The sequence below is a fragment of the Toxotes jaculatrix genome, chromosome 8, assembly GCF_017976425.1.
Source record: "Toxotes jaculatrix isolate fToxJac2 chromosome 8, fToxJac2.pri, whole genome shotgun sequence".
NCBI lineage: Eukaryota > Metazoa > Chordata > Actinopteri > Toxotidae > Toxotes > Toxotes jaculatrix.
Genome location: NC_054401.1, coordinates 5,206,074 through 5,229,838, shown reverse-complemented (window position 1 = coordinate 5,229,838; position 23,765 = coordinate 5,206,074). Strand labels below are relative to the sequence as shown.

At 40.6% G+C, this 23,765-nt stretch overlaps 2 protein-coding genes across 4 annotated transcripts in view; one reads left to right on the top strand and one right to left on the bottom strand.

Annotated features, from left to right (window-relative positions):
• Positions 1 to 9,339, top strand: part of pear1 (platelet endothelial aggregation receptor 1) — a 43,671-nt gene extending 34,332 nt beyond the window's left edge. The window contains exons 14-23 of the mRNA XM_041043751.1: positions 354 to 506; positions 605 to 736; positions 927 to 1,058; positions 1,493 to 1,615; positions 1,906 to 2,124; positions 2,729 to 2,838; positions 3,111 to 3,237; positions 4,035 to 4,097; positions 5,411 to 5,605; positions 6,648 to 9,339. Coding sequence (XP_040899685.1) covers positions 354 to 506; positions 605 to 736; positions 927 to 1,058; positions 1,493 to 1,615; positions 1,906 to 2,124; positions 2,729 to 2,838; positions 3,111 to 3,237; positions 4,035 to 4,097; positions 5,411 to 5,605; positions 6,648 to 6,793 — 1,400 coding nt within the window. The 3' untranslated portion in view covers positions 6,794 to 9,339. The remainder of the gene's footprint in view (positions 1 to 353; positions 507 to 604; positions 737 to 926; positions 1,059 to 1,492; positions 1,616 to 1,905; positions 2,125 to 2,728; positions 2,839 to 3,110; positions 3,238 to 4,034; positions 4,098 to 5,410; positions 5,606 to 6,647) is intronic.
• Positions 8,667 to 23,765, bottom strand: part of LOC121185536 (lamin-A-like) — a 32,527-nt gene continuing 17,428 nt past the window's right edge. For all 3 annotated transcript variants that reach the window (XM_041043754.1, XM_041043752.1, XM_041043753.1), the window contains exons 3-13: positions 16,449 to 16,605; positions 15,695 to 15,820; positions 14,805 to 14,975; positions 14,188 to 14,313; positions 13,708 to 13,928; positions 13,049 to 13,355; positions 12,784 to 12,891; positions 12,278 to 12,397; positions 12,135 to 12,194; positions 11,794 to 11,967; positions 8,667 to 10,920 (exon numbers count right to left, since the gene is read on the bottom strand). In XM_041043754.1, coding sequence (XP_040899688.1) covers positions 10,885 to 10,920; positions 11,794 to 11,967; positions 12,135 to 12,194; positions 12,278 to 12,397; positions 12,784 to 12,891; positions 13,049 to 13,355; positions 13,708 to 13,928; positions 14,188 to 14,313; positions 14,805 to 14,975; positions 15,695 to 15,820; positions 16,449 to 16,605 — 1,606 coding nt within the window. In that variant the 3' untranslated portion in view covers positions 8,667 to 10,884. The remainder of the gene's footprint in view (positions 10,921 to 11,793; positions 11,968 to 12,134; positions 12,195 to 12,277; positions 12,398 to 12,783; positions 12,892 to 13,048; positions 13,356 to 13,707; positions 13,929 to 14,187; positions 14,314 to 14,804; positions 14,976 to 15,694; positions 15,821 to 16,448; positions 16,606 to 23,765) is intronic.

The window sequence follows — 23,765 nt, the reverse complement described above, 5'->3', positions numbered from 1 at the left end:
TAAGTGGTGACGTTGTCCCGGTGTCGCTGCCAGCTTGGCTTTGGTATAACAGATAAGTCTGGTCCAATAGAAATGAGTGAGCCACAGGTTTTAAACCACTCTGTTTGTCTTTGAGTGTGATTGCACTGTTCTGTGACTTGAAAGACAACCAGTAAAACCGAATATTTTTGCCTAACTTAAATCACCAATACTTTACAGATGTCAGCCAGTTTTTTTAGGTTTTCCTACCTGTTACGTTTATTATGTAATAGAACACATACATACTTCTTCCATCCCTACCCCAAAAGTTACACCACACTAACTGTGCAGCTTCACTGCTTCATTCATCATTTTCCTCTTTTTTTTTTCTCCAGGTTCCCGCTGTCGTGAGCCGTGTTCAGAGGGCTTGTGGGGGCGCCACTGTAACCAGACCTGTTTCAAGCACTGTCCCAACAGTGACACATGCTTGAGGGAAACTGGAGCATGTGTGTGTCGTCCAGGCTACTGGGGAGTCACCTGCCAGAACAGTTAGTGCTGTTTATCAGCTGTTTATACATGACAAAAACTAATCAGATCTACTGTGTAACATCTTCCTTGGCTTGCTCTTTATCTTTTTGTCTTCCAGAATGCAGAGCTGGTATGTATGGTGAGCAGTGCAGTATGTCCTGCCCATCCTGTGGACAGTCGTACCGCTGCCATCATGTGACAGGAGAGTGTGACTGCCTACCGGGATACACTGGACACAACTGTGATCAGGGTTGGCATTTTTATCAATAATTATACAGCTCACCTGTGTGTAAATCCTCCAAACTCATTGATCTCTTTTTTTTCTACCAGTAAGTGAGATTTAATGTAAAGGAACGTGGCTGAGATGTTGCAGAAATCTTTTTCTATTCAGTCTCCATATAAACTAGTGCAGGTAATTTAATGTGTGTTGTTTTTTACAGTTTGTCCAGCTGGCTACTACGGCAAACAGTGTGCTGAAGTGTGTGTTAAATGTGCCAACAACTCCACATGTGACCACCGGGACGGTCACTGTGAATGTTTGCCTGGCTGGACTGCTACTGACTGCTCCATACGTGAGTGCTGCATGATTTCATGTAGCAACAAGAAAAATGTATTTTCTGGAGGAAATGTCAGATAAAATATAACTGCAGTGAGGAGAGTACAGATGAATTCTTATTTTCAACCAAAATGACAAAGAAAAGCAGAAAATCTTGACATTACAGAAGGTAAAAATCAGAATACGTTTGGTATTTTTACTGGAAAAATGACTATTCTTAAAAGTGTTTCTAATCAGTTCTGACTAATATATTATTCAACTAATCATTGCAGATCTTCGGTCTAATATTTCTCCAAAATTCAAAAAAAAAAAAAGGAATTTAGACAGAGGAAATAGAACAGAATATTAACAAAGAAATTGTAGTTGTATTCAGCAATGCACCAAATTCCACTGATTGCCTCAGATGTGGTGAAATATGTGGATATACTGTGAGTACCTTGTGTTTTTCAGCCTGTAGTCCAGGACGTTTTGGCCCATTCTGTACGCAGACCTGTTCCTGTCCGGCCAACCTCGTCTGTGACCGATTTACTGGAGACTGCGTTTGTGAAAGTGGAGGAGATGACTGCAAACAAGGTATAGACACAAACAGGTTTTCTCATGAATACAGGAGTTAATACGTGGTCTTTCACTGACTTCACAAGGCAGTCAGCCTCTCATCCTTCACACATGTTAAACATTTGCAACTGAAGTAAGTCTTTTTCTTGAAAAATTGTTGGATAAAAACTTCACACCACTGCCTTGATATTCCATTTGTAAATTTTGTGGCCTGTGTGGCTGTGCTTGTCGTATTTCAGAGGTGGAAAGTAAATGAAAGCTGCTTTAGTTGCTGAACTTGAGTCCTCCTTTCACGCCATGTTTGACAGACTCGTCAGAGCAGTCAGGGAGTGTCATGATCCCTCTTCCTCCCGGTGAGAGGGAGTCGTGGGGGGCCATAGGTGGCATTGTCGTGCTCGTCATCCTGGTGGTCTTGCTGCTGACTCTGCTGTTGCTGTACCGCCGCAGGCAGAAGGACAAGCAGAACAACACGCCAACCGTCTCCTTTTCCACCAGCCGCACCGTCAACTCCGAATACGCTGTTCCAGGTACATTATGATTTGTGAATCACTTTATTCACACTTCTCTGAAATTCAGCCCGACAAATTTGGCGCCATTTCAAGTCTAGAGATTATGTTGATCTATGAGAGATCAAGAGACTAGAGGTGAAATGTCTGGCATTTAACAACTGACAATATCAATGCTATGGCAAAGACGGCAGCCCCTATCTTGTGCAAGCGCTATTGTTAGTGCTTGTATTTCTCAAACTTGAAATTACATTTCCTATAAATGTCATTGCTGAGTTTTGCAGGGAAGCACATTGCTATTTATTGATTTTAAACTGATGCAAGTTGTACTGTTAAAATTTTAATATGCCCACTGACATTCTAGAGTGAAATGCAATTGAGTGAACTCCTTTCAAATGCTGAGCAGAGAATAGTGGGTACCGTTAAGGTTTTCTTCAGAGGATATGTAGCATTTTCAAATGAAATTATCATTTTATTTTGATGTTTTTATTGTTGTTCTCGTTCATGATGGTTTTGGTTCTCCTGTTTGTTTTTTTAATTAGTGTTTCACAGAGATGCATTTTATTGACCTTGAGGTAAATTAATAGCAGCAGACGTGATTCCATATGTTTGTTTTGGCCTACAGATGTTCCTCACAGTTACCACCACTACTACTCCAACCCCAGCTACCACACACTGAGCCAGAACAGGCCTCCACTGCCGCACCTCCCCAACAACCACGACCGCACGATCAAGGTTAATGTCAAGTCTGTTATACCACTTCACGGATCTGATACTTTAGCCAAAATATTCAGCAGCTGAAGTGCAGTACTGGAACAAATATGTAATTTATTCAGTCAACAACAGCTGGTCATATATTCAGGGCTATGAAATCATAAGACACTATAAAACGTAGATGCAGTAAACAGCTCTTTTCCATTACTCCATGTCAAAAGCATGTTTTTACTTGGTACATTTGCTTCACTTTGTTGATTTCTCATTGGTTTATTATTCTTTCTGTCACACAGAATACCAATAATCAGCTGTTCTGCAGTGTGAAAAACATGGAGAGGGAGAGGCGAGGTCTGTTTGGGGTTGAGAGCAACGCTACTCTGCCTGCAGACTGGAAACACCACGAGCCGCGCAAAGATTCAGGTCCGTGTGGGTGACCCTCCAATGTGTGATTCACATTAAGGATCGGTTACAAAACATTTCATCCATTTAGTGAAGACACTTACGCAGAGAGACCTGCAGCTGTAGAGTAAAATGAAATGAGTGGATTAACATTTACAAGCCAATAAAAGTAAGGAGCTGGTTTCCTGACCTTCTGACCACAGCTACATAAAAATAATCAGTAAAACCTGCATCTTACTGCTAATGTAGCTTTCTGCTAACACACCTAAATGAATTTCCTTATTCTGTCAGTGGAAGGCTTTAGTCTCCAGTAGTTTATCACCCAGACAGAACAAGCTGTCAGGAGAAACAACTGTGTTTAACAATAAAACAATCATTCTAGAAGAGACTGTATAACAGCAGAAAATATCAGATATCAGTGGCCTCAGATTAACAATACCTGCATTGACAATGGTCTTCAGGACCTCAAATGTATCAAAAGATTCTTACTACAAAAGGAGTATGAATGTAGAGAAAATCAAGTCAGGGTCATCCAATAATAGCTGGGGAGAAAACTTAGAAAGTACTTTTTTATAAAGTCTACAGGAAAGTTTATCGACCATTACATTTCCTTTGGACAGAAAATCACTTTAGTCAACAATGTGCATCTGACAAGAGACTATAAAAACAATAAGGACTTCATAAAAAGTGATAGTTGGATTGCCAGCGTTCCCTCACCTGGTATTGATTGCGCAGGCTTCCAAAGCGTCTTGTCTGCTTTTGATTAGTTTGCCATCAATGAAAATGAACACGCCAGATTTGTCTTTTATTGTTTACAGGGGCTTTTGGAATCGATCGGAGCTACAGCTACAGTGCCAGCCTTGGAAAATATTACAGCAAAGGTAGTCCATCACTTCATTTTGACCCTTTTTTCTCTCCTATTACCTACCACTGAGAAGTAGGAATACTAAAACTAGAACGTGGTAAACAAAACGCCTGCTTAAAATCAGCATGTTAGCATGCAGATGTTAGCATTTAACTCAAAGTACTGCTGCACCCAAGTAAAGCCCAGGGCGACTAGCATGGCTGAAGATTTTTGTTTTTCACTTTTGTTGAAAAACAACCTTTGAAAATAATGCACCATGTATAAAAATGTTACAAACATTCAAATTTCATAAAAATGATTTAGATTATTCATGGCATCATTTATTTAAACCACCTCAAGAATTCAAAACCTATGGTGGCCGAGAAAAGCCACGCAAATGCAAACGTCGCAACCATAGACTGTATAAGACATGGACGTGGCACCCGTGACGTCACCCATTGGTTTCGAGGAGTCGGTTTTGGGACCAAACCCTGGGCATTTGAGCTGCGCCATCTTGGATTTCAGTGGGAGTGTACTTTCCAGGCGGTTACCTTATACAGTCTATGGCGGTTACTCTACGGGTCAGCCGGCCCAGAACCCGCCCATTTAGCTCGGAGAAATATTTAATATTTACCAGCTTTCACCGCTGCCTCCATCCACTATCCACTTACAGTTACAGCAGCACAAAAACAACAGCAGCCGCGTACTGACGGCGACCATAAATCGGCAATTAAGTCATAAGCCAGCTACACAATATGCTAATACATGCTAATTAGTGCAAACATCCAGGTAAAATAGTGAGAAATTTACTTACCGAAAAAACTGCAACACAGACTCCTTCGACGGTCGGTTAGTACAGTCTACACTACAACAAGCCATATTGTCACAAAAACCTATCCGAACATTGGCAAAAAAACACGGACACTGCAGCCCCTGGAATTAGCCGGAGGCCTCTGGATGTAGCCGCCTAGCCCAGCCGATGATTTAGCAAAGAGCTAACTGCCAGTGCCTGTCTATGCCCCCCCCCCCCCCACCCAGTGTTCACGGAGGTGGAAACTGCCAATAGAGACCAAAAACAAACAATGTACCAGGCTGTACATGTGTTTTTTAGGCTGTAATGTTGGCTATTTTAACATGGGGGTCAATGGAGAATTGCTCACTTCTGGAGCCAGCCCCCAGGAACCGCAACTTTTTGAACACGGAAGTGATCCTCACTGCTGAAACCTACAACTCCCCCCTTGGCCATAACAACTGCAAAAGCGTCACAACGAGTACTAGAGAACTAGAATTACAGTTTAACCTTGAACCTGCGGCTCATAACGTGTCCCTTTGCATGTTGTGTTGTGACAGAGCTGAAGGACACGGTGGCGGTGAGCAGCAGCTCTCTGAACAGCGAGAATCCTTACGCTACCATCAAAGACCTGCCAGGTCTGCCCTTCTGCCCCCCGGAGAGCAGCTACATGGAGATGAAGTCGGCCGTACCCAGAGAGCGAGCGTACACCGAGATCAGCCCTCCGCCGTTCAACACGGCCACCTTACACAGAGGTGAAAAAAAGTTTAGACCTCTATAATGACGACTGAAAAAAAGGTTATTCAAGATAATCAATATTACAAGAAAAAGATCAAGTAGTTGGTCACATGGCACTGACAGCACAGTTTTTACTGTGAACTAATCTAATCAAGATACCAGCACTTTTATTTTTTCGCCTCAGTAAAGACTCATTCTTGGAATTTATCCTCTGATTTTCTTGATTAATCATTTGGTTTATAAAAAGTCAGTTTCATGAAGCCCAAAATGACGCCATTAAATGTTTTGTTTTGTCCGAACTGTCAGGGCGGTCAGGTGTTTCCTTTTAACAGCAAAAATTCACCATCTTTCCTCCTTTAATCAAAGGCAGCCTATGCACACACACACGTCTGACACACACAAGACTTACAAGAAGAGTTCACTTCAAAATAAAAACTCTTTTAGAGTCCTGATCAGTCAAACTTGAGAACCAGATTTGTGCTTGTGGCCTGTCTGACAGATGGGGAGGATGGGCCTCCTCAAGGCACAGCCTGATGAGCGAACAACTGTTTACATGGAAGTGAAAAAAAGACACTGTGTTGAGCTGACAGTTCGTACATCTTTATAAAAGTGGTTTTGTGTGAGAAGTAGGGCCTTTGCTTTACAGTGTATAAGTGTATATTGTAACAGAGGTTGTCCTGTTAGATAATTGTACAATTGACTAGGAAAACCACAAGTCAAGTGTAAGACCAAGGCCAGTGCAGTTTGAGTAAAAATCAAATAGCAGGAAAATAAAAGGTGTCATTAATAAATATACAGTTGACAGTTATGATTTAATTGTATTGCTGGGGAGAAAATAATCATAGATGGACCAGTTGTGGAAACATAAAAACAACTTTGATCATTTTAGACAGGAAACATTCATGTCAGCATATTGCCTAGACCAAAACCAAAACATCAAAAAAGCGATGAGTAGTAATTTGATAAAGTGGAACATGTATGTACTGTATGTCTTTAGAACTCTATAAAGCTGGGTCCTGCTGTCTTGTGATCAGCATGTTGCTCATCTTTTCCCCTCAGAACGTCAGAGCTCCCTCGGTCACGCCCCGCATGAGGACCCGCAGAGCCACTACGACCTCCCTGTGAACAGCCACATCCCGGGACACTATGACCTGCCACCAGTCCGCCGCCCCCCATCCCCTTCCCCGAGGAGAACACCTCAGTGACACTCAAAGCAGCACAGCAAGTTTCCCTCCTCCTCACTTTGGGGATGATTTCTGGCCTGTGCTTGCAAAGAAAGAGCAAACTTAACGCTCTTCTCTGACAATCAGAGCTGTAGACCACCCACAGAGCTGCAGCGAGGCCCCTGTCCCACTGAGGAACTATTGTTTACTGTGGATGGCCCCCTTTCAACTCAATACTGCCCTTCTGTGGGCTAAAGAGGTACTCGCTTCACCGTGACAGACTTGTCATCCAGAATGGGGAGCCAGCAGGCTGTGGTGAGGAAGGCTGGACTGTGGCGACGCCATTGGGGCTTGAGCTGCATTCACCTCCCATGGGAAAAAATACACCAAAAGATTTTGAATGGTTAAAAGCAGAAACATGGGAATGTTTATGTGTTTGAACTCATCTAAACATGCTGTAATTGAAGTTTTCCACTCATTTTGCTTTCTACTGATCAGGCCCCTTTCATCAGAAATCAAATTTTCTCCTGTCTTTGTCATTAGAGATGACAAATGTTGTTTGACTTTTAAGTTTTTATTTTGTTTTTTTGTTAAATTTAAGTTTACTGAATCTACAAAATTCTAACGTTTATAACAGGCAGCTTTGGATGAACTCATCACAGCTGGACTTTGTTTTGATCTGCTCCTCGTAAAACCCTGTTAACCTCAAAAAAGAAAAGGACTTGGTCCCTTTTAAAGACGTCTTATGATGCATGAGTTCATGACTTACACCAAACTGAAGATCAAACTGAAAAATCCTGCCAGTGTTTGAGTCTTGTCACAGACTAGTAACCAAAATCTTTATGGCTGATATCCAGGAGTCTGGAGGAATCTAGAGAAGCCTCCTTTACCAAAGCACATTTATTTACAAACCCAAAGCCAAGATGAACAGCATTTTTTTCAATTATCCATATCACAGTTTTTTTTTTTTTTGGGGGGGGTTCCCAAATGTGGCATTTAGAGACACAAGTATACATGTGTGGCTCACTCATTGCTGCTGTCAGATGAAAACTTTGTAAATATAGAAATGTATTTTTAGCCTCACAGTAATGTAGAACAACAGCCCTATTTTAAGGTGAACATGTTGTTAAGGGGTTTGTGTGTCTAAAGATCATGTACATTAATAGATACCAAAAGGTCTGTGAGCACAGACACTGTTTATAATAAACCATCTTCAATCTGCAAAGTACATGCCAGGTCAAAGCAGCATAATGAATGTTAATACAGAGTTCTACAGCAGCATCAATACTATGAGCACCACAAATGAAATTCTATTCACCTGGAAACCTGTGTAAAAACTCATACAAAATAAAACCAAAACTATCTGAATGACTAGATACTGCTAAACATGAAAAATATATTTTTGTAACATGACTGAATTGACTGTTTAATCAGCCAATTAGTTATTTTACCAAAACTGAATGTAAAACAGTAAATCATTTTTATTAGCTTCAAAATGTTTTAAAACATTCTGGGGAAGAAATCAGCAGGCCTGTTTGTATGTTTGTCACCATCTCTAAATTCTTTTTTGACAACCAATCTGTTGTGTTGCCTCTAAGTTATTTTAGAAATGATGATGAATTGTTTTTGTTTTCTTTCTTCTGTCAATAGTGAACCAAAGGTTCATTATCCTGCCACTTACATAACAGGATCCCTGTGTATCAGCAAGAATGTACATTGTGCTTTAAACGCTACAGCTTTGGGTAGAGCTTCAGTTTTTTTTTTTTGTTTTTTTTTTTTAAAACAACATATGACCATATATTTTTGAATGTAACCATGGGAACGTGTATATAATGTAAATAAAAATGGCTGCACTTTTGATCAGTGCTTTTGAATGACAGTGTACTAAATCAAGGAAATAATCACAGCAACCAAACACTGAAAAAAAAAGGGTTTTACTCAGCATTATTTGTTAGAAAAAAAAAGACATTCATTACATCAACTGAATGTAATGTCCATAATGTTAATAGCATCATTGTGATAGATATGACACAAATCCCACTTCAAGCTAATCACAACTTTGGCATTAAAGACTTGCAACAACAAATCCCTTTTGGTAACATTTTAAATCCTCAAGTCCTTCAAAGTGTTTTAGTCACATACAACACATCTGTGGTTTGAATCTGCGTTTCTAAGTGTCCTGGATTGTCATGAACGTGAACTAACATTGCATATAAATGTTAAAGAGTTATTAATGTTTTTCTGTCAAACAGGCCTCTGAAGAACACTGAAGGGATCACTGAATTAATAGTTGTGCACACAGTACACAAATACATCCACTAATCATGTCTCGTAACATGTACATTTACATGTACATATGAGATAAATACTATGTCTGTGTCAACTGTAAATCTGTGTCAAAGAGGCCAAATACTTAACATCAACATCAGCTCTCTAACGATTGTCATGGACCTTTTAAGGCACTTTGGGGATCATACTGTCAAAATAAGACATCTAATTAAAGCAAAAAAAAAAAAAAAATCTAATACGGCAGAGATACCATCGAGCAAGTAAAACAAAAAATACCAAAAACAGCAATCAAGTATTTTCCATAAACGCTTTGATATGCTTTTCTCTGGAGTATAAATGACTTAAGCTGCCAGACTACAGTATAAATCTACCTGCTGTGCATAATTGGCAAGGCCCTCAATAAAAGCAGTAAAGCCAAAGTCACAAAGTCTACAGACCCACAGTCTTACTAAGATCCCAAAATCATGCCTGGGGATTTACAAAGCCAGTAAGCTTAGAGGAAAAGGAAAAGAAAAAAAAAAAAAAACGCCCTTATGACCAGTTTTAGGAGCCACACAAATCAGAGGACAGCTGACAGTCACAAGACTGCATTACGAGGCATGTGAGCAAAGAACAGTGATTGTTGACGCCTTTTTTTCCTGTTCTCTGAAGGCACATTTGTATTTTTAATCTGTGAAAAAAACCAAAGCTTGTTAAAATGTTTCCAAAAACTACTGTTGCACGCTCTAAAAAGCAGCATTGATCTGATTTGGTTTAATAGGCTAAGAATTCTCATAAATATATACTGTATATATGGCACCAAATTTGTCAGTAAAGAAGTGTAGTTCCTACTCCTGAAATTTCCCCAGGTAGACAGCAAACTCTACACTTTTCTGTCATCATGACAAAACACCTCTGAACTTACTTAAAGATAAGGCAACACATTTAAATGTACATCTAGCCGAGACACTCTTGAACCTCATTTAAGCAGGTACATTCAACTTATCCAGCAAACAGTAATTCCATTCCACACTTTCAAAAGTATAACCAAATACATTTCTCTGGGGCCAAGCTGTGAGTTGAAGAAAAAAAATATATTCATCTTTTATATTCAATTCAAAATATTCAACAATTATTTTCTCTGTGTGCACCACAGCTGCCCAACCATGAGATCTAAATCCACATGGAAAATGTACTACAACATGTTTGTTTAAGGCTAAGGTGGATAAAAACAACCACATCCTGCTGTACACCCTGAGTTAACAGTACTTTGGCTTTTTTTGGACAATTTTCAAGAAAAAGCTTTGTTAGTTTATTTTCTCTGTATAATATAAAGATAGCACAATATGGTTTCAAAAAACAAGGCAAATAAATTTCTATTGTAAACATAACCAGCATCTTTAAATAAAGATTTTCTCTGTTTGATGGGAGATAAACATGATTACCAAACCCCACAGGACTCATTTTCCTGTTGTCTGTATGGCTGTATTCCTGACAGGGTTCACTAGCTGTGCGTGTTGAGTGTTGACAGCCTGGCCATTAAATGTGAAACCCCAGCTTGGATCGAAGCACAAGCACTGGTCAATGGAGCTCTGTGTGTGTATAACTGTGAGTGTGCAAGCAGAGCAGAATACAGTACAAGCATTAGCACGGAACACATGCAATAATGTAACTTGAATACACAAACTCAAAAGCTGAATATGAAAATCCTGTGCCCTTTGCCAAAACCTTTAAGCAAATCTAACCTGCAGATTAATCTGAATACAAAATAAGACCATATAAAAAAATAAAGACAAATGTCTCAATGGTAGAAAATGATTCTCCTATGTGGGCTACAGGAGGTGGTGGGTTCAGGTAAGGTGCTGTTACATGATGGAGCAGTTCTCCGGCTTCACGCGACCCTGAAGGAGAAAGGAATAAAATGTAGAGTTAAACATGGAGAAACTTAGAAAACTGAACAGGATATTAACACACCACACCAAATCAAGCAGCAAGATCCAGCCATAGGTCAAATCTGTCAAGCTAAAAAACTTTTAAAACTTTTTCCCAGTAAACCACAGTGAAATATGCTGCAATCACAGGAAAAGTGCAATGAATTGCTTTTATACTGGTCTGATTGTGTAATACTGAAAAATCTACTGCGTTTTATTTTTTTGTTGGTAACTAAATAGCTGTTTTTGTTTTGCCAGGTTTTGTCATGAATACAGGTGAGTTTGTTTTCCTCAGCTGAACAACAATGTAAGTTAAAAAGTAATTAATTTCCATTTAATATCATGATAATCTCCTGAAAAGTTTCCTAAAAATAATGATGTAATTTAGTACTAAATATAGAAAAAAGTCTAGAGACAGTTTTCTATTGGTATGCTGTGAGATTCCTCTGTTACCTTTACACTATTTAAGCCACTTTAAGCAATTTAAAGGTTCCCCATAGATTCCTGCCACTCTATGGGAAGTGTTCCTACACACAGACATGGACGAAACACGATTCCAAGTGTCTCAAACACTATTCAATTGTTTTCTTTAAGGACAGAGAAAGTATCTGCATTCTTAGATTTCACGATTTGTGCTTAAATTAACTGAAGATGTCTTTTGCCAAAACTCTGCTTCAAATCCTTCTATGCTTTCTGTTCTTCAAAGATTCTAGAGATTTATTGGTGCTATAACTATTATAATCAGTAAATAAAAAAGTATAAAAATATTTTTTATGCAATACAATACAAAGCCATTTTTGCCTTTTGCACTTGTTGTAACACAATGACGTAATTGTACAGTACCTGTCTGGGCTCATTGGTGCCCATGAAGAAGGAATGTCCCACGAGGCCTTCAGGTAGACCCCCGCTGCTGCAAACACCTGAGCCGCGCTCCGACGGCTGCCCGCAGGAGTCGCAGATCACTGTGCGGCTCCGCAGGTTGTACTCGTTATCTGCACCGCTCGTGCTGTGAGCTCCCTGCAGGGGGAGACACACAACAAGGTGAGTTACTTAACACTGCTGCTCCACTGGGAGATGCGGCAGTCGCAGTGAGCTGAGAGTCTTGTTGTTCCTGATGCATGATGTATGAGGTTTTCAGATTTACTGGATTATTTAGGAGTCACCGAAACAGAAGAGGAATTTACCATGTCATCATCTTCATCATCGTGGAATAGAGTGCGAGTCACTTTCCTCATGGCCATTTCCTGGTGGTGAATCGAGTAACAGCATGTTAAGTTATTGCAGTTAAAGGAACAGAAATGTGTAATAAAGGAAAGTGAAGTCAGACCTCTCCATTGGCACTGATAAGGATGGTCTGCAGGAGGTCACCGGTGCCCCAGGAGTTCTGGGTCTTCCACAGAAGGTCAGTGGGAGGGTTGTGGGTTCCACCACCAGATGCAGCCCAGATCTGAAAAGGTCAAAGGTCTCAGAGTTTGCAAGAGTTCATGCACGTGACTATTAATTGTTGAGCTGCTACTAACATGCACAAAAAAAGAGAAAGAAACAAATGACTAAAGACTTAAAGTTGCCCTGTGGACTTTTATTTATGGAGTTTATCTTAAGTGGTTCCCACCAATTTCCTTCAACATTTGCAAAAGTAATTTTTTTTGAGCATTGTTTGCATCAGTGGCACAAATGTGGCTTGCGTTACATTTATGTGCAAAACAGGGACACGCTCCTCAAAACAAAGCTTCATAGCACTAGTAGTGGTTAACAAATTCACACATTACATCTAAGAAAAGGCAGAGGTTAAATTTAAAATGGAAACATCAACAAACAACTTGAGTAACTTACAGTCACAGTTCCTCCAGCCTTCAGGGTGAACTTAGGCGGAAACTTGTAGACGATGGGGCTGGAGTTCCCAACTTGTCTCTTTACCTGCCAGTTGCCCAGTGGTTGATCCTACATGAGAGACAAGGGAACAGAACATTTAACCCACAGTAACTGTCTGTGTTGATATGTCACCATATTTCACCTTTGTCAGTGCAGTTTCAGTGCTGAGAAATGGCCTTAAACCAGGTTAAAGGGGTTTGAAAAACCAGCTGATGGACTCAGTTACCTCATCGGCCTTGTTGCTGAGACGGATGTATTTGCCCTCCAGGTCTACCTCTTCTACAGTGATGCGGCCGCTGGCTGAGGCATGTTGACTAATGCGAGTCTTGGTCACAGTGCCCCCCACCATGCTGGAGGTCTCGCTGTCGTTGTCATTGAGGCGGCGCTTCTTGGTGCTGGCCGTGCCGGAGGAGTTGCGGCTGCTAGAGGCGGTGGTTGAGGAGTGGAGAAGGCGGCTGGTGTGGCCGTGGCCTGAGCCTGAGGTCCGTGTGACTGTGACCTTGGTGGGTGGAGGGCTGGGTGACAGACGCAGCCTGGGGAGGGACGGAGGAGGCGGAGGAGGTTTAGATGACAGATACAGACAAAGGGAGTCAGAGTAGCATCCAGATACAGTCTCACACTGAAAACCAACAAATTCTGTTGCTATTTTACATTTCCTCCTTGCTGCTCTGGCACTCTTACCAACCTGCCCCAGTGACTGGAAAAGCCCCAAACGAGGGCTGGTTTAGGAAAACCTGCCTTTGAAGTTAATGCAGCAGTTCTATAGGATAATCTGCATTGACTTGTTAGTGATCGCTCTCTTCCTACGACAGCTTGTAGACTTCAAGGCGTCTCAGTGTGGCAATGTTTAACAATTATCTGCCTGCTGATTAACAACAGTCTCACCTCTCCTCCTCTCCCTCCAGCAGCTTCCTGTAAGCGTTAATCTCCATGTCCAGGGCCAGTTTGATGTCCAGCAGCTCCTGGTAGTCGTCCAGCTGCTGCTGCATTCGTGCTCGGATCTCGGCCATCTCCCGCTCTTTATCCTCCAGCCGCCGCCTCATCAGGTCCCGTTCCCGCGCCAGAGCCTCCTCCAGCTCCCGCACCTTGGCCTCACTTGCTGTCAGCTGATGTGGAGAGAACATGCATTCAAACACACACACACAAGCACTGGTCAATTAAGCCAGTCTGTTAGAGTACAAACACAAGTTGATGAGCGAGTTGAAGCTTAATGCTGCATTGATCAATGGTGCTTAGAACAGTGTTTTGGAGCATTTATGTCAATATTAGTCAGCCACACAGCAGAGTGGTGAGTACAACCATAACAAACCACTGACAGACAGTGTCACTGTGTGTGTGTGTGTGTGTGTGTGTGTGTGTGTGTACCTGTTTCTGCAGCTGGCTGAGCTGGCCTGACATGCCCTCTAGTCGAACACGGGTCTGCTGAAGCTCTTCATGGGCAGCTCCCACCAAGTGGCTGTTCCTGTCAGCTGACTGACGGGCGTTCTCCAGCTGACAGAACGAGAGATGTTACAGTCAGCAGTGGTTTACTGCCACTGCATTACCTGCAGGAAGCTGTGCTGTTTCACAGTCTTTGGCTTGTTGCTTCTTATGGTAACAAATTCAGAAACAGTAATTCTCGAAACTGTTCTCCTCAACGTTTTAGCTTTGGTTTCATGTAAAAATGCATTCAAATGACAAAAAGTGCTTTTGTGTTTATGGACATTCTTTATTAAGACTCCCACAAGACAGTGGCTACACCTGTTAGATGAATTTCCCTCTTGTATGTAGATGAAGGGCAAGAGACAAGCTATAGATGGAATTTTATACACAGATAAACTGAGACACTGATTGAGTAATAAAGGTGCAAATCAACATTGTGCATTATCTTAATTCTGGAATATTTATTATCAAAACAGCCACAAAAAAAGCTTAAGAGTAAGAGTCTCAGCTTCGACTCTAGGTGGCGACAGAGCTGTGTTTCCTACGGCATTCAGAGGTACCTTAGAGTGGTAGGTCTTCTCCAGCTCCTCCTTGTAGAGGAGGACCTGAGCCTCGTGCTGGGCTCTCAGTTCGGAGAGGGCCTCGGCCAGCTTGCTCTCAAACTCCTGCTGGCGTCCGCTGTCAATCTCGACCATCCGAGATTCATACCGACGCTTGGACTCACGTAGCTCCTACGGACACCAGCAGAGAGAGGAAGACTAACATGAGATGCTGGAAAAACACATTTAACACAGTGATGCTGCCAGTCAAAAGTCTTATTTGGAAATGTGTTGATTAGAAGATGAGGTTTTATTACTTTATTAAACTACAAAAAGACTCATTTGTATTGATGTTTGGTTTATTTTCTTTCAGGCACTATAAACAAATTAAAAGACTCCACCTGTAGAACCCTGCTATGGTCAATGAACTTAATTGCATTGATTGGTCAGTTGCTGTGCAGTAATTACTTGTTTAGAGGTACAGAGCTCCAGGAGATAAATCTACTGCTCTAGTGACTTTTAAGATACTCCTAATCATTATGTAAAAAACAAAAACAAAAAAAAAACAGCCTTGGTCCAGATGTCTGGGACATGACCAAAAATACAAAATTGTGAATTAATCATGGCAAGAACTGAAATATCAGAATTTTCACACATGTCAAATTTGTAAATGATGCTACTTGTGCTGTCTTTTTTTTTCATTTTTTTAGGTGAAAATGAAAGATAAATTGAAAGGTGAGAAGCAAAAAAAAAAAGAAAAAGCCTTTGCGAGACAGAGCTGAAGGGGGGAATGCAAAACAAACAAGTAGGTGGTTGGAAATGAATCAATATCCTGTGGAAAAGATGAAAAGTAGGACAGATGATTTAGACAGCTGAACAAAAATAGAAGGGTTAAGGTGACGAGTAGGAACCTCGTTGTAGATGTTCTTCTGGAACTCCAGCTCCTCCTTCAGGGTCTGCAGTCGGTTCTCAGCGTCCACTCTCCTCAACATCTCATCCTGCAGCTGCCTCTTGGCATCAGCTAAGTTGCCGTCCAACTGGGAGGAAGGGGGAGGAAGGAGAAAGAGAAGAAGAGGAGAGTGATGAGATGAGAGAAATGTACTTTCATGAAGGCCTGTGAGCGCAAACAATCTAACACAGCTCAAGGTGCAGCACTGCTTGAGCTGTAAACTAGAAGAGAAAACCTGTAGTTTCTAAAAGTGACCAGTAGGTGGAGGAAGGCTACAGCTGTGTCTGCATCAGCTCTGTGGAACAATTCATTGATAAAACAAACAGCAGAGAGTGCAACGTTGTCCGCCTCACCACATTGTCCTCATTCATGATCAACTGCTGGCAGGGTTTACATAAAGTTACTCCTTTCACTGAGGTAGTTCTGCACTTCTGAGGATTTTAACTTTTTCCCCCCGTTACAATCAGTGCAAGTCTTTAGAAGGTAACAGATTGTTGATGTAAACGGGGCCAGAAAAGGGCCAGAATGTTTTCTGTTGGATGTTGTGTCATGGGTAAGACGTCCTCCACAAGCTGAAATTATCCTGATTTGAGTGGAGGTGCTCGCTGTGACACAACATTATAAATAAACATGACAGGGCTTTTGAATGGGTTTCTACCTGCTCTCAGCCTTGAAACATGCTCTTCCTTCCTACAAAGACTTGAGCTGTTTCCTACCTTGGCCAGCTGGGCCTTGAGGTCCTTCACCTCAGCCTCCAGGGCCCGCTTCTCTCCCAAGGCAGTGCTGAGGGAAGCATCTTTAGAGTTCAGCAGGGCCTCAAGGTCCCTCAGTCTGGCCAGAGCTGCCTCAAGGTCAGACTCCTTCTTATTGTTCCTGTGAAGAGATGTGACAGGTAACATGTGGACGTTAGTTTGCTGGTTCTTTGATGCTGTATGTGTCATCATCACCCTCTGCTGTATTCAGGCTGGTGAATTTCAAACAAAAACTATTTTGTTTTTGACTCACGTCTGTGGGAAAAAGTTATTTGGTCTGTTTGGAGCTGTGTAATCTATCCTGTGGATTTAAAAACTCATATACCCAAATTTAGCATTAAATAAATTAACGCTGAGTGGCATTTAACCTAAATTGACCTCTTATCCTATTTTGATTATATTTTAATTTTCATACTGTTTTTAAAATGTTGTTCTAATACATTTCCTAGCCTTTGTAAAGAACTTTCAATTGCCTCTGTGTTTGAAAGCTGCTGTACAAACAACATTTCCTTGACTTTCCTATGTAACATTGTTTCTTCATGCGATTAATGCACTAAAAGTAGTTTTCTGTGAGAGGTTTACATAACATTTTCTATTCTCTACACCCAGTTAACATTTCTCTGGTAATTTTGAGTCATAATTTACTTTTAGCTCTCATTAAAGTTGCGCTGGTACTTGATAAGCAGGGCACAACTGTGCTGCAGTGACAGAGGCTGTGGACGACAGAAACTGCCATTGTACAGTATATTGAGTGCAGCAGTTGTCCACTGTGGATGTGAACTGAACTCAGGCCAACACATCAGTGTACTGTTACTGTCCCTCTGTAAAGAACAGGAGCCTATTAAGCTCGATCTCAAGGGAACCTGTGTTGAATTAAGAGAATTCACGTTTGTTGAGCATGTGCTTGTGCGTGTGTGCCCCGCCTCCCCTATAACGTCTCTACAGGAACCAATTTAGAGTACTGGTTAGAAGAAAAAAACTTGGATACAGCCATGGAAAAACAATACTTTCCCAGCAGAAGATGAAGGGAGAGGAGGGGAGAGAGAGAGAGAGAGGTTGTTAGCAGTATAGGTGGTTCATGCAGAGCCAAGGAGGAAATGGGCTCCCTGTTATTCTTTTTGGCCCTGTGGGCTAGTCTTCATTGTCACTAATAATGGCCATCTGCTGGGGGAGATGGCTTCCAGGCTGCTCACACAGACCTCACAGTCCTCCGGTCAATGCCAGCCCGGTGTTAGGACAGCCAGTGTACGGACAAGCAGGCAGAGTGAGCCACAGATGCTTTAACTGTGGCACAAACACAATCACAGCGAGATAAAGTTACTCCACAGCAGAACTACGGTTCTTAGCAAACATCGAGTCCATGCACAAGCCACTACCTCAGAAGTGAAACTGTAATTTATTGGTTTATGATACAGCAATCAATATTTATTACAGCATTAAATAAACACCAATACGGCTTTTGAAGAGCATGAGAATGCAATTCTGCTTCCTGAGAAGAACAGGGACAAAGAGACAAGACAAAGATAACTACAGAACTACACTATGGCTTCATGCCTCAGCAGTAGACAAAAAATTTTTTTTTTAACAAGCTTCTTACGTCCAGAAAAATTAAAAAAACCTCTAAGATAAAATAAAACATCTATGATTCTTTACATATGTTTAAAGAACCTGACTGGGTAATTATATTAAAGCCCCCCGTGTTGATTGCTGTACTCAGCTCTAAGTGTTGACAGCAAAAAAAAATACAACACGAACAAGAAAATGTTCTCCAAGTGTTACAGTGGATTATATAAAAGGCCAGTTTGTTAAGAATACCTTGCTAAAAAAAAAAGATAAATTAAAAAACAACAATAAATTAAACTTTAAACTGACAGTTAAGAGTATATATTCTCTTAAAATGCAACAATTACCTTTTCCAGAGCCCTTAACTGAATTTAAGTGTCCTGATGTTGGGACCAGATGTTCTTCTTCTTTTTTTTTTTTTTTTTTTTTTTTTTTTGCAGCAATGCACAAATTCATATTTATAAACTTCACTAGCAGCACTGTCCAAATACTGTCAACCTCTACAACTCAGCATCTTGTTATAAAAGTCTTGCTTAAGGGCAGAATGTTTTACTCCATACTCTAATTCTAGTCAACTTTTTCTGTCGCAATATTTTCAACTCATAAAGAGAGACAAGAATGCGACTCTTTATGACCCAGGTGTACAATATGCACAGAGAAAAACATGAGCGTCTCAGAAACACATGTATACACATGCAAGCATGCACATACACAGACACTATTAACACTTAAAAACATTCTCTAAATTCTTGAACCTACAAAGAGTGGAGCCTACAGTAACACAGTTGCCCCCAGATGAACATGTCAGCCATCAATCAGCGTGAAGGCGCCTACTATACAGGCAGATTAGTAACTGGGGTAAAATGAGACATGGTTATAGCTGTAAACTGTTTTAATGACTATTATCTTGTTGTGACTATAACAGGATAATATAGTTTAACCACCTCTGGTTGGACCATGCTCCCTGAGGCTTGTATAGCTCTCTAGGTGTGATAAAAACTCATTTTCCAAGGCTGCTGTTGTTATTGTGGAACATTTTAAATTCACCACAGTACTGCTCATTAACATATTATGGACTTAAATAATAAAGCCAAATTGACTCAAACAGGCCTGTTTAATGAGAAAGAGACACAGAGAGATGTGTTTTCTTTTTTATTAAACTGGCTTGTGGAGTGTGAATGCATTAGGGATGTGTGCACACACGTTTTCACGTTCGTTTACAGCTGGAGATAAACATTACTTGAAACTATACAGCTCTTTGTCTACATGTTAATTTTTCTTTTTTTCAATGAAGCATTTTAACAGTCTGATTCTGCAGGCACATGAATGCTTGTGAGTGTGTGTGGGAGGCTGCTGTGACGTTCATTAGCGCTAATGGGCCCAGTGGATCAGCTCCAGGAGTGACTTAATGGACAGAAGTGGATTTTGTGTACTGACATCCTGCTTCACTGTTTGTATTCTCTTCATACACAAACATGATGGTAAGACAGAGGGAATACCTTATATTAGGACTGCATGCGGTGTAACAATCTGATGGGTTCTTTTAATAGAAACTTGTTGTATTAGTATGACTTCAGTACAAATGGCCCCGACGAGCAGATGCCCTAACTCTGCAACACAAGAGCCACTCAGCAAAAAAAAAAAACTGCTTAGTCTGCAGCTAGCAGCTCTATGTACTGTAGACATAGTGGGTGTTAAATAATCTAAATAAGCTAAATAATCAACATGATAACATGCTCGTAATGACAATGCTAACGTGTGGACGTTTAACAGGTTTAAAGTTGCTGATTATGTTTCTGTCGATACAGTAATCACTTAAAATTGATTCAGTTGAGCTGACACTGTGGTTCTGTTCTGTTCAGAGAATATTACAAAGTTACCTGACCTCTGACCTTACTGTAGAAAAGTGAACGGTACAGTTTTTTTAAATGTAGTTCTTAGTAGTATTACTTTTGTCATTAATAGTACTCAGAGCAACACTATTTAATTTTTTTATTTCATGAGTAACGCCTTTTGGCTTGTGCAGCACTTCCGGGGTATTGTACCAGAGCCACATTCAGTGTGAGGTGCTCTCAGGTTTTTGCTCACATACAGTGGTATTAGTAGCTTTGAACAAGTTTGTGAAAAATGCAGACAAGAGCAGCTGGACAGCCTGCAAACACTGCAACCACTGAGCTCAAATTTGGTCACAAATATGGAATTTGTTCTGTCTGAATACACCAAATTTGATTTAATTTGGGGTATAGTTCCAGACTTAGGTGGGTGTGATAAATTCACATAACAGGAAGAAACTTAGATATTTTCTAAATGTGGTGAGGAATTCTGATCCTTTGTCTCACTGCACTATCACAGCATTTTTGAGTTAACAGGTTGAGTCTTCAAAAGAAAAAAAAAAAATCTGTGACACATTAAAAGAAATGCATTTATTTTTCTAAAAGGAGCAAAAGCAGTTGGAAATAAATGGTCACCTAAAAGCACAACAGAAATGGAACAAGGGATTCTGGTTCAAATGGGATTGTTAAATGCCAGCATGTTTCTTTTATTAAGATAAATGGATCTAATACAGTTTTAAAGATGGATGTTGGGCAGATTTGAAGCCATAATTTAAAAAAATCCAGTAAGAAAAAAATATTTGCAGCTACTAGTTTAACCCCAGAGGCTCCTGGGTTGCAACATCCACACGCCTAGTCTGTTAACATATATCTATAAAAACAAATAAGCTGTTAACACACTAATAAATTAAACCAGCGATTTTTAAAATGATATGGTTGTGTTGTACTCTGACGAAAGAATCTATAAACAGAAATCAGTGGATAAATACAGTGCAAAAACAGCGCAATAATAATCTCAATGGGATTTTCAACCTGTGTAACATACACTGGTGTGATGGACTTGTCTCTACTGTTCCTTAACATGTTTTCTTTCCTACTGGCACCTCCTGGATGTTGGCTTGGTGTGTGGCAGCTGAAGACAATGGAAGGACATTGGAAAATCTAGATTAAGTGTATTTGTGTACTGAATATTTGTGTTGTATGTTTGTATGACATCAACTCAATGCGTTATGAAATGTCTACACCAGCACATACAGTATGTTTGTATGTATGTCCATGCACATATGTTCCCGTATACTATTTACATAATCGTGTGTAGGGTGTGTGTGAGTTTTGCGGCCATTTACATGGGACTACCTGTTTATATAATCCATTATGAATAGTGTAATTAGAAGGTTTCAGCATAAATATCCTCTGACTGTCTGTTTACATTCTGTTCCACTGAAGCATTGAGGTCTCTCAGCCTGCGCTCAGGACAAGTGTATGGACTCACATTTTTCAGAAATCACACAATACGATACACAGTCAGCATGAGAGCAGTCGAGGTACTGAATATGGCTCAGAGCCAACAGATGAGGAAAGACAAGCAGATTATTTTTGAGAAATTGCATAAATAAAGGAAAAAAAAATACCAGCCTGTTTCATCAAGAGAGGGGAAATCTGTTGCTAATAAAACAAGGCAGTAGAGTTGTCTCTAAGCTTGCAAACTGAGAGAGACATTTGTGCCAAAAGGGCAGTATTTTATATTCTGCACAGAAAGAGGAAATTAAAAACAGAAAAAGAAGAGTTATTTTGGCAAGCTTTATTCTTGTTTTTTTTTTGTGTAGACCACTTGTTTTATTTATCATGTTTTCTTTCCTCCCACACACAAATGTCTGCTCTCTTGAAAAAAAAAAAGAAATATATATATATATATATATATATATATAACTGAAAAATAAGGGTTTGTAACATCATTCCACCCTTTTCAGCTGCAATATCAAAGCTTTTTAAAGCATTTTGTTACAGAGCAAACAGAGTAAATGACACATTTTGAAGCACAGAGACAAAATGGGAGCAATTGGACAGAGACAGTGTGAGATGGGGGAGAGGAGGGCAGACTAGTGGGGGAGTGCGAAATGGAAATGTGAAAAGAAAGAGACAAAAAGAAAAAAAAAGAAAGAAGGAGAATAATAGAGATGAGAAATCTGAGGAGGAGGAGGAGGAATGTGTTGGCTCGGCTCCCAGCCTCAAGGATGACTCACAGCTATCTTTGTCCACCCCAGTAACGAGAAACAAACCCCGCCTCGTGGAGTGAAAGAGAGAAAAAAGCCCACTCCCCCCCTGTTTTGCTATGCCATTGCCACGGCAACCAAGGCCTTGTCATCAGGCCTACTAGTATGCCATTTCCACCGTGCTGTGGACGCAGTGGAATAAAGGTGTCGACTTTTCTGTGCATCTGAAGTCTGAGAGGGTGTGCTTTTTCTACCCTCCTGAAGGAGACTCTAACCCATAATTTCTTCGAGATATGACAGACGAATTACTGCAGCCACATAAGGCTAAAATAGGGCTTTATGAGACCTTGGCAAAACCGACACCAAGTAGTTGATCAGCGTCGGGAACTGAAACAAAGCCTACCAATTTGGAACATAAATTTAGCAATTTCAGAGCAGATGCACATTTAAATGTAGAAAGAGAATCGTGTATTTTTGTGTATAATTTTTAAGATTTAGCAACAGGACTATTTCTACATACTACTCTGGATTTCTAAAACAACTGCAGCAGGTTCCTTACCAGACTTTCAAACATAAAACATGAGGCCGTACAGCTTCATTTGTCTGACCTTTGCACTAATGGAGCTGCCAACTGTGTCTACCCGTTTTTCCTACTTTGCAAACCAAATGCATGCTCTCACTACTGAGGGTCAACAAGCTGTAGTCTAATAGGCTGTCCTGCACTGATCAGATTGCTCCTAATGATCTGAGGACATTATCTTGGCTGCTCTTGATCAGGTTTAAAAGGTTGGTTCTCCCCAGTAACAATAAAACACATTTCTTCCTTAAATCCAGAGCCATTTTATCTACGCTTACATGTGTGGTGTCCATAACATTGGAAAAACATTTTTACAAAAATTAATAGGAACATGTATTTCCAGCAGCAGCAGCCATTACTCTCGATAATTCACAGACCTCACTATCAACAATAATTCAGACAAACAATAACTCCTGATAGCATGCCCTCTGGTTTATCTACCTAAAGAAAAGGGAGAGTAGTTCTGGAAAGAGATTAATTGAGTTTAGTGGGGTGGTGGCAGAAATCTATATTTCACACCCCAGACAATTTATTTATTTATTTATTTAATTATTTATTTTTTGTTTGGGGGGGGGGGGGGACTGACCTTTTAAAAAAGCCTTTAATTATTCTCACTGATTCCACAAATAAAGTTGACTAACATGGTTCCTGTGTGTGGCAGTTGCATGGAAAAGCATAGTAGCTGCGAGGGACTGAGATACCTACATACACCTGGGAGCTGCCTACTACAGCTGCCGTCTTGTAGTGTTCACAACAGAGCAGCTCCCCTGCAGCATCATGGGGATCAGCGCTTTGCACATGGGCACATCTGGTGAAGTTGTGGAGGAACGGAGGGGGGTGTATCTCATTTATTTCACCCTGCCACTGTGTTTAAAATCACTGAGTCTGTAAGGAACTGCTACAGTGACTAACAATTCATCACCTCCTTCATTTTCTGTAGCACTATTCAAAGAATTCCTCTGACATAAGTGTTCATTGATCCACATGGTATGTTACTACATAAACACACAGACACACACCCATCTGGCAAGCATATGTGGGCACGTGTGGGTGGGGTTTCCCGATGACTCACTGCTAAAACACTGGGGAGAGGGAA